Below are 15475 nucleotides of genomic sequence, written 5' to 3' on the forward strand. Positions count from 1 at the left end.
TATAAGAAGCTATCAAATTCTCTGGAGCAAGTAGTTTGGACAAACAACAAAGTTAAAAAAAGAAAAGGGAAAGTTATATATGAATGTTTCATCTTTTGGGGATAGAAGAGCCAAGAAACATAACAGGAGAAAACAAGTACGGGGCTTGATATAAAATCCCCGTAATGGAAAAAGAGAAGAGTTGGACAACATAACAGGAGAACCGCTTCTTGAATGGCAAACTCAATATCTCCATCAATCTTGATATCAAACTCTGTCTTACTTCCTGAACGATTTCCTGACCTCACCCTTGATCTACCCGAAACAAGACTAAATCTCTATCGAGAACCCGCTCTGATACCAATTGTAAGTGCGGATAAGGTAAGATAAATTGTAGAAAGTAAACAAGACAAGAAATTTGTTAACGAGGTTCGGTTTTTCCTACTCCCCGGGACCAAGTCCAGATTTCAATTTCACTAGAACAAGAAAGCAAATTACAATCAATTCGCAAACGCGTAAAACAAGCACAACCCTCTTGATTTACCGCTCCCTTCTATAACGTGAAACCTTAAGGATAATCTCTACCCTTAACTAAACTCCCCTTGAGTCTAGATTTAATCAGGATAACCTAACCCTGAGCTAAACTCCCCTTGAGCCTAGACTTCAAGATAAACCACTTGATCACACAAGCACAAACCCGCAAAACTAACTTGCACACAATCTCACCGAAAGCTCTCAAAGATTTCTTCTTTATGCCTCAGCTCTCTTGCTTCTCCAAGACGTCCTCCACACCTCCTTATATAGCCAAAACGATTTCCTAATCACCATAGGAGAAGATTTCCAATTTCCATAAGAAAAAGTAAATTTCCTTTTATACTTTTCCTTTTTCTCATCAAACTCCACTTTCATCAAGTCTTCCAGATCTCTTTAAGTCCTTGTTCCTTTGTGATTCATCCTCCAAACACGCTCCAAACATATCTTCTCAAACCTTCTAGAAACCGACACTCACACAAAAACTGTCGCATCTTGACTTATTTCTTGAATCATTCAGCAACTCCATCAGACAAAAACTTGTATTACTTCTTAACTCATTCAACAACTCCATCAGACTGCAGCTACATCAGATTCTTCAACACTGATGCAGACCCTGACACATACGCTGATGCAGACCCTGACACATACGCTGATGCAGACCCTGACACATACGCTGATGCAGACCCTGACACATACGATGTTGCACACACTGATGCAGTCTGCATCAGACGCTGACATAAAGATTATCCCCTTAGTTGTAGCTGCGACGTAGTTTTACGGGTTAAGTGCTTGTGTGATCAAGCTTATTTGTGTGTTGGTGTTGACGGTTCATGTTGGCAACACTTGGTGATCGTTGGGTTTGTTGGTGTGACGGTTCGTGTGTGGTGGTTGTTCCAGAGACTTGGAGAATTGAAGTCTAGACTCAGGGGAAGTTTAGCTCAGGGTTAGGTTATCCTGATTAAATCTAAGCTTAGGAGAGTTTAGTTAAGGGTAGAGATTTATCCTTAAGATTTCATGTTAATAGAACGGAGAGGTGAATCAAGAGGGTTGTGCTTGATTTACGCGTTTGCGAATAGGTTGTATTTGCTTTCTTGTTCTAGTGGAATCGAAATCTGGACGTGGTCCCGGGGAGTAGGAAAAACCGAACCTCGTTAACAAATTTCTTGTCTCGTTTACTTTCTACAATTTATTTGACCTCATTCGCACTTACAATTGGTATCAGAGCTCCTCATCAGCAACTATGCTTCTCATCTTCTTAAATCACTTCTTGTATTACTTCCTGTACTACTTCGACGACTAGTACAGAACACCAAAATAACTGCATCTTCACAATCATATACTCACAAAGTCATCATCTACATGATTAATTGGGTCAAATACAACAGGGATGAAACATGGCCACGAACACAATGTGGAATTAGATGGGTGTTAAGTAATTCTGCTAGGGATGTGTTATGGATGGCTGAGCAAATGATGTCTAGGTTCAACTATAAAAATATTATTTTTGAATCAAATTCTAAAGAGCTCATTTCATTACTTAGAGAGGAAATGAGTATGGTTCATCTTGACTCCTCGATTCAAGCAGCTGCTTCAACATAATTACAAATTGCATCCCTTCAATTTTGTTAAATATACACTTTTAGTAACTTTTTTTTTTGTTAATGGGCATTCCATATGCTTCTGCTATAGGATCTATCATGTATGCTATGCTCTGCACTCGCCCAGATGTTGCTTGTGCTTTGAGCATGACGAGCAGATACCAGTCTGATCCAGGTGAAAGTCACTGGATAGTAGTCAAGAACATCCTTAAGTACTTGAGAAGAACTAAGGATAAGTTTTTGGTTTATGGAGGAAGTGAGGAACTTGTTGTGAGTGGTTATACCGATGCCAGCTTTCAGACAGACAAAGATGATTTTCGATCTCAATCAGGATTTGTCTTTTGTCTCAACGGAGGAGCAGTGAGCTGGAAGAGTTCTAAACAGAACACTGTGGCAGATTCTACAACTGAGGCTGAGTATATAGCTGCTTCTGAAGCGGCTAAGGAGGCTGTTTGGATTAGGAAGTTCATTACTGAACTTGGTGTGGTTCCTAGTATTTCTGGCCCCATCGATCTTTACTGTGATAACAATGGAGCCATCGCTCAAGCGAAAGAACCTAGATCACACCAGAAATCCAAACACATACAAAGGCGATATCACCTCATTCGTGAGATTATTGATAGAGGTGATGTGAAGATTAGCAGAGTTCCAACGGATGCAAATGTTGCTGATCCGTTTACTAAACCTCTTCCGCAGCCTAAGCATGAGAGTCATACTGCTGCGATTGGCATTAGATTTATAAAGATGTGATCTTATTTCTAGTAGGAGGTTTTTATTTATTTATTTATGATATGATGTTCATGTTAAAATACATTTGAATTTATTTTCAAATTAATGAAATTTGTTTCAGTATTATTTATTTATTGGATAATTAAATAATAGTTCCAAAATAATTTATATCATTCTTATAGACCACCAAGTACGTGACTTGATCATGAAACTCTATAAGTGGAAAATGACATAAATTATAGAAGTCCCTAGCCAAGGTTATTAAAATGGGACATTAATAACTAAGAATGGCTAGTATGTGAGGTGACTGATGACTACGTTTCATGGAGTCATTAATATGTGGTATTAAAGTCAATCACATAGATATGTGTTAGAGAACACAGTATTGGACTGACCCGTTATGAGAACTCTACAAGATTGTTATATGAGTGTCATAAGATGTTATATGAGTGTCATAAGAGTTTTTCATCACAACTATAGAGTATAGTCCTTTGACCTGAGTTCGTCATGATTTCTCATTCATGGATTAGTTCGCTTTGACTCTGTCAAACGTCAGCCGTAAAAGGTGATTATAAAGACAGTGATTGGGCGGGTTATGAATTGTTTAAGGAACAGGGATGGAACAAGATGGGATTTGTCCCTCCCATATAACGGGAGATAAATATCTATGGGCCTATCGAAGATTTGATACTGAGAAATGCGTGGCCGCGCTCAAACGAGGTGAATGTCAGTCGTTTGTTTTTATCAGTATAAATCGGAGTTCGATAAACATGGTCTAGCTTAATAAGGATGACAATTTCTTGCCTTATGCTGAGATCGAGATATAGAGACGAAGGGATTATGGGAATAGAAGATTCCAGTACAAGTGGGAGATTGTTGGGAATGTCCTGAAATCGTTTGTACTTTACTCTAATTGAAGTTGAAATGTCGAGGTCTGACATTCGTATAATATTAGGTGGTTATAATGTTTTGCTAGAGACCGCTTATAATCTATGAGTTTAAAACTCATTGCTAATATTATACGAACCTACAGGGTCACACACCTAAGCAGACTGGATCAATGTTGGGTTATAATTATAATATAATATATATGTTATATGAGATATACATATATATTTATATTTGTGTATTTATAATAAAGTGTTTATTATATAATATATATGTGATATATGATATACATATATTTGTACACGTAAGTTGCAAAAAGAAAGAAAAGAATAATTGGGCTTTGGCCCATTAATAAACCTAAGTTTAGGTTTAACGTTTGACTATATATATTGATATATTGTCAACGTTTGTGATGGGGTTTTTGAGCAACCAAACCCTAAACATAAGAGACAAAGTGTTTGTCTAAATTTTGAGATTATATCTCAACAGTACTAGCATACTACGTGTGATCCAGTTTGTGTGCGTGTGGATACCGGTAGAGGCACAACACTTGGGGTGCTGAAATAACCTCGAATTAATATGATTCACCTTTCCGCTGCAGAATATCCAGGTATATTCAAACCCTATGATCTAGATTTAAATCTTTATTTACACGGTTCCTGGCAATTAAATTCGTAATTAGTATTTATAAATCGTTATAAACCGGTACGAATTCCAACACTAACATCCAAATAAAATATAGCGGTCGTAGTGGCCATAAAAAAATCCCGGTCTAGCTTATTTGCACCATTATAAGAAATAATTTTTATGCATTTCAAAAGTGTCAAAACTTGTTCTTTTCAAATAGTTAAGCCTGGGTGTTACTCTCTCATTTGGAGTTCAAATTCATATAAATTTTTTTCTTTCTTTGAATCAATTTTATTCCGTTTAAAGATTATTGACATCCCACATTCACAAATAGATTGACAAATTCAGAATTGGTCAAATCGTTAAGTTTTTTTAATGCCGTCAGTTTCATTTTGAATTTAACAAAATATTGAATGATAATGGGATTGGAGTTTGACTTGCTTATTAATTTTAGAGTTTTTTTCATCAAAAGGATTTTATATTAAATTGTTGAAATCGGTACAGAGAGTTCGAGCTATCGGCTCGAGAGGGTTGATGGCAGATGGCAGAAGAAAACAAAAATTATTATTATTGAACTAGGTGAACATCCGGGCTATGCCCGGGTAGATGATTAGTGTTTTAAATTAGTTAACATAGTTTCAATTTTTTATTATTATTTAGGATATATTCTATTAATTGTTTTTTAGTTCAATAACTTAGTATGTGAATTTTTTTAACTTCTTTGATATATACATGGATAAAAATTTTGAGAAATTTTTGAGAAACATCATTTTAACCAAATATATATAGGGATTTTGGTCTAATGTGTCATTTACTGTAGCAAAACTTATACAAATTGCCACAAAAAGTTTTCTTTTCTCAATCTGCCATTTTTCCACTTTATGGCAGGCAGACAAAGACGAAAATACCCTCAGACGAAAATATCTAAATATCAGCTATTTGGTGGACAAAACTTTGTTTCGGAAAATTTTGGTAGACAAAAAATATTATCCACATTTGAAACAACAGATTGGGATGATATTTGGTGAACAACAAATATTGTCCACATTTAAAACAACAGACTTTAAAGAAATTTGGTGGACAAGAATTCAAAACGGCATATTTCGAAAATTTTGGTAGACAAGAAATGTTGTCCACATTTGAAACAATAGATTGAGAAGATATTTGGAGGACAACAAATATTGTCCACATTTGAAACAAACAGACTTCAAAGAAATTTGGTGGACAAGAATTCGAAACGAAATAATCCGAAAATTTTGGTAGACAAGAAATGTTGTCCACATGTATCTTCTTCCTTCTCAGATTTAGATTCGCTTCCACTTTCCAAACCAGATTCAGACCCAGATTTTTAATCTCGCTAAATCGCCAACGATGTATTCCTAGATCGAAAACGTGATGAACTCTTATATCTAGGGAGATTGAGCTTCATTTTTTAGAGAAAAAAAGAGAGAGAAAGAGAGAGATGAGAGAGAAATGAGAGGAATGGAGATTGAACAAAAAAACTTTCTCTCTAAATGGTAAATTGGACTTTGCAAGTTGGGTTAGAAATTGGATTGTGGCACAATTGAAAAGGATTTGTGGGCTGTGGCAATTTTGGTAAGAATTGCTACATTGTGTGGCACATTTCTTAGATTTCTCATATATATATACTAAAAAATTTGATGTTACATTTTGAAAATGTTTTGATACGTATGCACATCTTCCCAGTTTGCATTGCCGCTACCTTTTGTAAGCACTTTCATCTTCATCTTTGTCGTCAGGAAGTTGCCTTTGTCCCTACTTGGTCTTCAAGGCCAGCTTTGACAGAAGCCAAATATGCTATAAATTTTGTCAAAAATCTTTATAAGTAAAACATATTTCGAACCAAAAGGAATTTAAAATATTCTCAAAAATATAATTGACAAATGAAGTGGCACATGGTCAGTTTATTTAGCATGATATGGAAGGCGATGTATGAATTCACATAATCAACAACTCATATCGAATGAAAAGGAAGTAAATCCTAGAGATGTGATTGACAATACATAAATAGTAAAGGGAGAGGAAACGTCGTGAAGGCACCACTGAACATTAATGTAGCTAGTAAGCTTTTTAGGCACCAAAATTGTGATTAAGAAAACCCTTGTGTCTAAAGGGTAGGAGCTAGGTAGATAATAAAATTTGTAAAAGTAGGCAAAGAAGAGAAATGTATTTATTTTTAATAGAAAAAAGCTTAGCTAAAAATAAGAGCTTCATGAAGAAGATACAATAAACCTTTCCACAATCTAAACTTGGGAGTTTTGATTTACTGACCTCCTATCCTAAATTGAAATCCGGCAAAACCTAAGGAAACGACCCAAGAGTAGACATCTTAGTTGCAACCAACTTGGATTTGAAGTAGAAGAAAGCGAAAAGGAGTCAGAGGATATAGATCTTACCTTTTGACGATTTGAATTCTCTAGCCGAGTCAACCTCATCGACTTGTTGAGATTACTTGTCCTCCTTCATTGAAAACTTTAAAAGTTTTGCTGTCGTCTGTGTTAAATCAAAATGATATTGAAACCATTCGTAAAAAAAAGGGATCTCACCATGTCGATTTCTGGATATCCGATGAACAAAACTTCCAAGTGTGGCGCTCTTAAATTTGACTGAACCTAGATAATTTGATAAACTTTTTGAAATAAGAGCGTGAGACGATCTTACCTGATAAGGATTACCAAATGTAATCGAAAATTCTCTATGATGGTAAAGGGAATATCGATTGATAGGCGTGATTTGTGAATGTTGAATTGCTTTTAAGTGATCTTTCCCTCTGTAACGTAAAGAATATTTGTTCAAAGAGTGGAAATTAGGAACTGAAAACAGGACTGGAGAGAGGAAGAAGAAAGGTCTCATGTTTTGTTGCTTCTTTTGATTTTAATGGGCTTCGAAATGGCCCATACAAACAAACGAATAAAATTGAACAGAAGATGTGAGAAGCTCGCTGACGTGGCGAGATTTTAGAATGTCTTTCTCAATGCTGACGTGGATAGCCTGAGAAGCTTCAATGAACACTTTTTATTAGAAAGAGATGTACTTAAAATATGTATATATATTGAATAATTCCGTGAATGATGAATATACTAATATTTAAAATGTTAAATAACAATATAAAATTTCAAAATAATATTCACATACTTATACAAAAGAAATATAAATTTAAAGGATAAGATAGATGTTCCATTCTTTTGGGACAATAGATAAGATAGATGCACATATGTAGATAAACAACATGTAACAAAGAAAAATCCAAACTAAAAAAAAAAAAAAACTCACGTATTCTACACATGATTAAATGACAAAAGTTAGAGCATCTCCAACTGTAGTGTTTTGAAGAGTGTCTCAAGATTAAAAAAAATAAAAAATAAAAAAAAAAGGTAGGAGAGAGTGTAGACACGTTTCTGGTTTGAGAAACTGTGTCTCCACTTGTCCTTATATTATTGGCCAAATTCCTTTTTTATAATTTATAATTTAAATAAATAATTTATTTATTTTATTTATTATAAAATGATTAAAATAATATTTTTGAGACACCCACACAATGTCTAATGGATGGAGATGGTCTTAGAGTGCATAAATTAAAAAAAGGAAAAAAGATGGCTAACTACATGAAGTATCCGCGAAGACATGGCCACACATGCAAAGTTTAAAAATGTATCTCTAACTACACAAACTATATGTATCGCATGCCCACATATACGAACTATATGTAGTCATGTCGCCAACATCACAAACATTTTTTTCCGATACATTTTTCGCCGGAATCCGGTATTGACCAGTTTGACCGGCGTTGACCGTCATTGACCAACATAAATATTCAAAAAAAAAAAAAATTAGTTTTTTAATATTTAGAAAATTAGGTTATTGAATCATTTATAATATTATATAATTTAAAAATATATATACAATATTCAATATAAAAATATTTTGTATATATATTAAATGCATTGATTTTTATAATTAGTTAGTTTTGATAATTTCAAAACTAAACTAAAAATAAAATAAAAACCAATTAGGTAAAATAATTGTAAATATGAAATTTTCTATACTCTCTAGTCTAAAGTTTTTTTGTATAATATGTTGTTAATTTTTGTATCTAAAATTATTACGAAAAATTCTTTTAGTAATACAAAAAAAATTAACAACATATTATAAAAAAACTTTAGACTAGAGAGTATTTAAAATTTTCTATTTATAATTATTTTACCTAATTGGTTTTTGTTTTATTTTTAGTTTAGTTTTGAAATTATTGAAACTAACTAATTATAAAAATCAATGCATTGAATATATATACAAAATATTTTTATATTGAATATTGTATATATTTTTTTAATTATACAATATTATAAATGATTCAATAATATAATTTTCTAAATATTAAAAACTAATTTTTTTTTTTAATATTTATGTTGGTCAATGCCGGATTCCGGCGAAAAGTGTACCGGAAAAAAATGTTCGTGATGTTGGTGACATGACTACATATAGTTCTTATATGTGGGCATGCGATACATATAGTTCATGTAGTTTAGGATCCATTATTAAACTTTGCATGTGTGGTCAGGGGCGGATCCAGAAAATAATTCTATATGGGGCACTACATATATAAATATTAAATATAATTCAATTAGCTAAATTTTTTTATGATTATAAAAAAAAAATATTGCATTTGTAGCGGTTTGGGGACTTGAACTTGGGTTGATATGGGGCACACTAAGCTAAAAACCATTTAAGCTACGTGATTTTTTTGGTGAAAGCTCAGCTTATATGATATTTATAGCATTTAGTATGGGGCACAGGCCCCACCTACCTTCAACGTGGATCCGCCCCTGTGTGTGGTCATGTCTTCGCGGATACTTCGTGTAGCCAGCCATCTTTTTTTCTTAAAACAATTATTATTATTATTGTTATGGAGTGAAAATATCATAGTTTGTACCGTTTTTTCTTACTGCTATGATATTTTTTTTAATCATTTTTGCAGTTATTTTAGTACCGTTTACTTTTTTGTTTTGCTAAAAAACTCTTAGAGTTTTGTTTTACGAATCAGATTTTAATTATTTTAACTATGAATAAAATTTTCATATAACTCGAAACTCAAAATGTATAATATTTAAGTAAAATTTTAATGTTAATTACTCATATACAATCTTTACAAAAAAATCCCAAAACATCTCATTTCTACCAACACCAATGACCCAAACCACCAGGCACCAGCCTTTACGTCACTTGCTACTTCAGGTTGAGGATCGGATCAAAGTCGCTGAGACCATTTCTGGCCAACGTCAAATCGGAAACTCATAATTAATACTCACCCTAATCAATTAATAATTACAAGTCATCAAAAAACACAGCACACAATATCACACGACCGTAACAGTGGCCGGACCGGCGGAGAAACTACCCAAGAGACCATCGTAGTTCAACATAGAAACCCTAGGCTTCGCCACCGGCACCCAATTCTCTGGCTCCATCGCCTCGGAAACTGCCGCTTCCAAGGAGCTAGATCGATCGCACGTGCCAAGCCACTTGGCTTGCATGTACTTATGTTTTCTCCAAGGAGCCATATGCATTTTCTTGTCTCTCAAGCATTTCTTTCCGGCGATGCACAATATCTTGATCAGAGATCGAAGCCTCTCGGTTTTTCCGACGTAAACCTCCGGCAATCGGCTGACTAGTCTTTTGTACTCTTCACTGCCTTTTGCAATCTCAAACTCTGCCCTAAATGATAACTCAATCACCACTCGCATCTCGCCTTTCTTCGAACCCGATCGGTCCACGATCTCTATAAATTCGTGTTCCCCTGATTGTAATTAAAATAAAATATGAGTTAGTCCAAATATTCATTTAGGTAGAGACAAAAAAAATGACAAATTGAAAGATATGAATGTAATGTGTGTTGACAAAAATCTGATATTTGCTTGATACGTAAGTAACAAATCAAAGAATTGGTCTGAAAAAATCTTTCGTGTTCTTGTGGACATAAAATATTTTTTCCATTTCAAAAATAATTATCTTACATATATTCCCATTGATAAATGAAAACGATGGCTTAATAATTTAAGAACCAGTCTTTTAATAAAAATGAATAACACTAAATAGTTTTAATGTCTAAAAACAAAAAAAATATAATGTGTTTGTTTGTTTGTACCTGCAGGGATGTCTTGACAACTTCTCCATTTAGATTTGGAGATGACGCAATCGTAGCCGGCGACATCTCTGAGGTGTCTAGAGATTTCGCCACGTAAGCAACTCCGGCAACCGCCGTCCACTGGTCGTCGGCAAACACAATTAAGACCTTTTGATTTAACTTGTTTCAACGCTTCTTTCGTAGCTTGTCTAATCTTTGTCTCAACGGAACTTGTCCTATACAGTGTCCCCTACACAATTCCAAAAATAAAACAAATTTAGACACCAAATTATTTGGCTTAAAAAATGACAAATAATTATATAAATTTGTTTTGATAATGAAAAATATAGATTTTATTTATAAAAAAAAAGAAAATATTACCTGAAGAAGTTGTTCTTGTTCCTGCCAAAAAGCTTTGTTTTCTTCAGAATTATTATTATTGTCGTCTTCGTCGCCGTCATCTCCGCCGGCGTTGAGGTTTACGGAGTCAGAGAAATCTTCCGGTGACTGGTTTCCTTCGTCGAGAAAACCGAAAAGAACATCGTCAGAGCTAGCCATTCCATCGAGAAATCTCATGATGTCATCGGAATTTTGCCGATCCATCGGAGTTTTTTTTTTTTATAATAACAAGGATAGAGAGAAAAATGTTTGTTGTTGTTGTTGTCTTTTTTATTTTATTTTTTGTTGGGTTGAAGAAAAATAGGAGAGTTTATTATATAGTGGGTGGGGAGAGAATAAGGTGGGACCCATCTGAAATCAGAGAAACAGATACATGGCGCCGCGTGATTGAATAGTGACGTGTAATATTGTGATTCGAGGACGTGTCAGATCTATGAGATGAATGATTGCTCAAGACAGCTAGTTTCCATGTCAGCATGACTAATCTCGTGAGAGCTTCTTTCTTTGAACATATCCGGATATACTCTACAAATATCTATTTATAAAAAAGATTCCTTTGTAGAGTAATAATTAAGGATAATATGAAAAAAAATTTATCAAGAAGAAAAACAGATAGACATTTTTCAAAAGAAAAAGACATTATTTTATCTAATTTAGGAGATCAAAATTGTAGTAATCAAATAAAATGTTTGACTAAAAACCGTTTTTAAACACATACTATGATGTCAAAATGAGTCAATCCCACGCATGGTTAATTAGTTGGAGTCTACTTTAATCCAGATTATGCAAACCAAGCAATACTTACTACATGTAATTCTTTAGCCATTTATTCGTTTTAATTATGTAGGCTTTTTTTCAACTTACCCCAAATTTGTTTGGTTTTGATCTTAGCTAGAGACACTAAACCAGAATGATGAATCAGATGATTCAGGGTTTTGATCTCGGACACACTATGTCTATGTCTTACATAAAAATCAAATGTAGTCGTATAAAAATTTATTTTAATTTTAACTTTTGGACTTTTTCCATAGCTGTTTACGTCACACATTTGATTTTTATATATATGTACAACTTAGTCCGATCGAATATAAATCATTTAATAGTTACTTGCAATGTGTGTAAGAACAACACTTGGCAATACTTTCTCATTGTGTTATTGATTAATTCTGCATCTGACAAACAAATTGAAATTGTAAGCGCTGAATTTCTTTGATATTATAATACAAAGAGTATATTTAATTAATTAGTTATTCCAAGATTCACGAAAGCTCTAAAAAATTCGTTGAATAAGCTTCTAGCTTTTATATTGTTTTAGCAAAATAATAATAATAAGGCTGCTTTCACAATGTTTCTGCTTAAGAAGTTTTCTTACAACATCAACAAGTGTTTTGGAATTAATAAAATACAAATTTTTTTTTTTATGAGAAGACAGATTTCGTTTATGGAAAACAAAAGATTAATTTAAGTAAAGATTATAGAAATATAATTATATCGTTCAACAAATTTTATATTTTGGTTTAAGTAGAAAAACTATGTTGATGATTCCTTGAAATCACTAAAGATGACAAAGTTGCTTGAGTTGATCATCCTAGTCAAAGATTGTATAGGTTATTCTACAAGTGGTCTCTCTCTGCCTACCAAAGACTAATCCGAGTCTCTAGGATCAAATGGCCTTTTGGGCCTATTGGGTACCACCCTTCACAAATCAAACTCCATTGATTTCTTTTGTGCATGAGATCTAAACGCAATTTTAGTTAGCAAACGATATGTAGATCATGTCTCAACTCTTAATTATGTACATATACTAGGGGTTAGTCGTCTGTGTCGCACGCGGGTGTAGAAGGTTCAATAAGGTGATTAAAGGATACAGAAACGTATCCGAAAGCTTACAAAATCAATATGTGGTGTGTTTGAGTGGTACTCGTTTAAACCGAGCAATTTTGATCAAAGCATATAGAAATACATTATATTTTACTAGCTTTTGATTTATAAAATTTGTCTTATAATTATTATAAAGTCAATCTTATGAAACTGATATACTCGATTGTCGAAGAATGATCTCTGAGTGAAACTATTGTTGAAGAATGCTAATTGAACATTTTGTTACCTTTATGGGGTTATACTTTAGAGACACCAAATTCGTCCCAAATATAAACTCTCAAGTTATAGAAAGAAAATTGGTGAGTGGTCCAAACCAAAGTCGTGATTTGATGAACTTCCACTTTGATCATGATCTTATATGTGTAAGCTGCGCAAAATGGCGCGCAATTAGTGCCATACTTTGTAATTTTAACTTTAAAATCAATCATTACATTTATTTTTATTTTATTTTTATTTTTTTTAAATCAATCATTACATGCTTATTTTTATATATTTAAAACACTGTATTAGAATGCTGATGACAAACTTTACACTTTGAAGAGTTTGAATATATATTCTCCATGAAAGCCGATTAGATAAAACCGTACACAATGATTTCTTTAATATGGGAAAAATAGTCACCGACAGTGTTTTTCTTTTGTTACTTCTCTAGTTCTCTTATATCTCTTTTATATTTATACTAATTTGACTCTTTTTGTAATAATTTTCTCATTTCTTTAAGTAACGAAATATCTATGCATATGCCAAGAAGATTTATACATGCTCTTTGTTGGTGCAGGAATTAGCACCTCCGACACTACCGGCTTAAACCGGACGAATTACGAATCAAGTTGAGAATTCAATGTAAACCGGGAAATTCCGGTTAAGCGTGTTAATGGGCTGAAGAAGGAGATCGCCAGGCGAGCTCAATTCGAAGATGGGAGATCGCCTGCAACCGATTTCCTCATTCAAGAAAAAGGAGATTTTCCTAGAAGATAAAGGAGAATCCCGAAAAGAAAAGAAAATCGGAAGATAAAGCCTTGAAGATTTAGAAGATTAACTTATCTCTAAACCGCCCTAAAATTGTATAAATAGAGGGGTTTGTCCTCTATTTAGGGGATCCACAACTTTTACACAAAAAAACCTTAATTGTTCTTGAGGTAAACCCTAGCGTTGTCTCTAAGCAATAAAATTCACCCTATATTTGAGCTTTTGATCATTAATAGCAAGAGAGAGTTAATTGAATTTGTTTTTCCCATTTAAACAAATTCATTGTGTGATTTTCAGAATCAACAATCTTTTAAAGAACAAAACCTTTTTTTAAGAAAATGATTGACATGTTTTATTTTTACTCGACTATACAATCTGGTCTATATGCATACATGCACTTTTTGGTCGAGAATAAGCAATAACCATTTCTTATCATGGATCGCCAAAATTTGATACAAATTTATAAAAGAAAAAAATACCATATATTGGCATTGGTTTTGAATTGTGATATTATGAAATATTGATTTACCAACAAAAGATAGATTTAACAGAAATTAACTTAAGCAAATATATAAAATGTTAGATTTTATAGTAAGAAAGTATTATTTTATGTGGGATTCACATGGTTGAACATTTTTCAAATCTAACGAGGAAAATAACGCACATGACTTCTGAGAATCTGAATCTAGTGACAGTCAGCATGTGGTCTATTTTTGTAGAGATTGTTTAGGAAAAAGTCTGAGACAAAGATTTATTTTTTCTTTGTTTCAGTTTTAAATTTGAATGAACATTTCAACAACACATACTTGATATACATGCACTGACATTAATAACTATTCTTGATATGAAGATATTGCATGACGCATTAAGCGGTGGAGCCTGAGAAGGCAGGGTTGCACATGATGTCGTACGTTGGCATAGCAAGTTTTTTTTTTTCCTTCTCCAAATCACAATAAAATTAGATTAGTCAGAAGATTACTTATTTTTATTAGCATATCAGCGATTTACGTAGTAATTATTAGGATCATTGTCTAATCGAACATGAACGTCTCTTTACTCTTCAAAAATGTTTTCCTAGTCTTACGTTGCTTTTGGATTTATAATTGAAAATAGAAACGAGAAAAAGAACACTAACAAAAGAGAAAAAGAAAACATAAGTTGAGTGTTGAGAGTTCGCCCTAAAATTCTCTCCCAGGCACGAGAACCGAGGAGCCGCTCCTCTTGACGAAATGAGCTTTTTCTTCCGGCGTTGCTCCTCCGACAACGTCCTCTCCTGATCGATGCTTGCTGCTAAGGGGAGATCTCTCAGGTGGACCTCTTTGTCCGGTGACGGATCTGATTTTCCGGCGAGTTTTTTTTTCACCTAAGATGACGTTCTCTCCTCTGTCGACTTCGAGCCGCTCTAGTTGCCTACCGTTGTCTTCGGTTGCTTTCCTCAATCTGAGGCCCACTCGTGCACCACCGCCGGAGCCTCCGTCTCCGCTGACTCCGATCCACCAGAACCACCGGATCCACCAGACCCGCAAATCTGCCTCTCCTTTGGTGAATCTCTTTCTCAACCGCCGAGCTTCACTTCCTTCAGCACGTTTGACTCACTCCTCCAACTCTCCTCCGCCAGAGCTAGCTTTTCGTCGACGACGAGTCTTTCTCACCTGCCAGCAAAGGGGCCCCTCACTGTGAAGCCTCCCGACGAGTCTCCTTTTGCAATCTGTTTTGGAGATCTTGATGC

At 34.0% G+C, this 15475-nt stretch overlaps 2 protein-coding genes across 4 annotated transcripts; both read right to left on the reverse strand.

Moving 5' to 3' along the window:
• Nucleotides 1-5896: 5896 nt before the first annotated feature.
• Nucleotides 5897-7348, reverse strand: LOC110229759. Of its 3 annotated transcripts, XM_021030571.1 has the most exons (5): nt 6923-7261; nt 6843-6869; nt 6773-6811; nt 6648-6677; nt 5897-6173 (listed from the first exon to the last, which is right to left on the reverse strand). In XM_021030571.1, the coding sequence occupies exons 1-5, from the start codon at nt 7227-7229 to the stop codon at nt 6112-6114; spliced, it is 465 nt and encodes a 154-aa protein (XP_020886230.1). In that variant the 5' UTR covers nt 7230-7261; the 3' UTR covers nt 5897-6111. The 3 variants fall into 3 exon arrangements, 2 of the variants coding, with proteins under 2 accessions (XP_020886230.1, XP_020886231.1); XR_002333145.1 differs by lacking the exon at nt 6648-6677 and adding an exon at nt 7277-7348 and having other exon boundaries at nt 6773-6869; nt 6923-7146; XM_021030572.1 differs by lacking the exon at nt 6648-6677.
• A 2131-nt stretch (nt 7349-9479) lies between these two features.
• Nucleotides 9480-11182, reverse strand: LOC9320281. The gene is made up of 3 exons (XM_002886251.2): nt 10879-11182; nt 10519-10747; nt 9480-10170 (listed from the first exon to the last, which is right to left on the reverse strand). Exons 1-3 carry the CDS (start codon nt 11098-11100, stop codon nt 9731-9733), a joined length of 891 nt encoding a protein of 296 aa, XP_002886297.1. The 5' UTR covers nt 11101-11182; the 3' UTR covers nt 9480-9730.
• Between the last annotated feature and the right edge of the window lie 4293 nt (nt 11183-15475).

The sequence above is a fragment of the Arabidopsis lyrata genome (genome assembly GCF_000004255.2).
Source record: "Arabidopsis lyrata subsp. lyrata unplaced genomic scaffold ARALYscaffold_3, whole genome shotgun sequence".
NCBI lineage: Eukaryota > Viridiplantae > Streptophyta > Magnoliopsida > Brassicales > Brassicaceae > Arabidopsis > Arabidopsis lyrata.

Excerpts from the sequence above, each read along its gene's own strand:
- LOC110229759 (XM_021030571.1), bottom strand. The coding sequence starts at position 7,229 with ATGAGACCTTTCTTCTTCCTCTCTCCAGTCCTGTTTTCAGTTCCTAAT. Across the intron at positions 6,870-6,922 it reads GATATCCAGAAATCGACATG|ACGACAGCAAAACTTTTAAA; the intron begins GTGAGATCCCTT and ends GATTTAACACAG. Across the intron at positions 6,174-6,647 it reads ATTTCAATTTAGGATAGGAG|CATATTTGGCTTCTGTCAAA; the intron begins GTCAGTAAATCA and ends CAAAATTTATAG.
- LOC9320281 (XM_002886251.2), bottom strand. The coding sequence starts at position 11,100 with ATGGATCGGCAAAATTCCGATGACATCATGAGATTTCTCGATGGAATG. Across the intron at positions 10,748-10,878 it reads AACAAGAACAACTTCTTCAG|GGGACACTGTATAGGACAAG; the intron begins GTAATATTTTCT and ends GGAATTGTGTAG. Across the intron at positions 10,171-10,518 it reads TTGTCAAGACATCCCTGCAG|GGGAACACGAATTTATAGAG; the intron begins GTACAAACAAAC and ends AATTACAATCAG.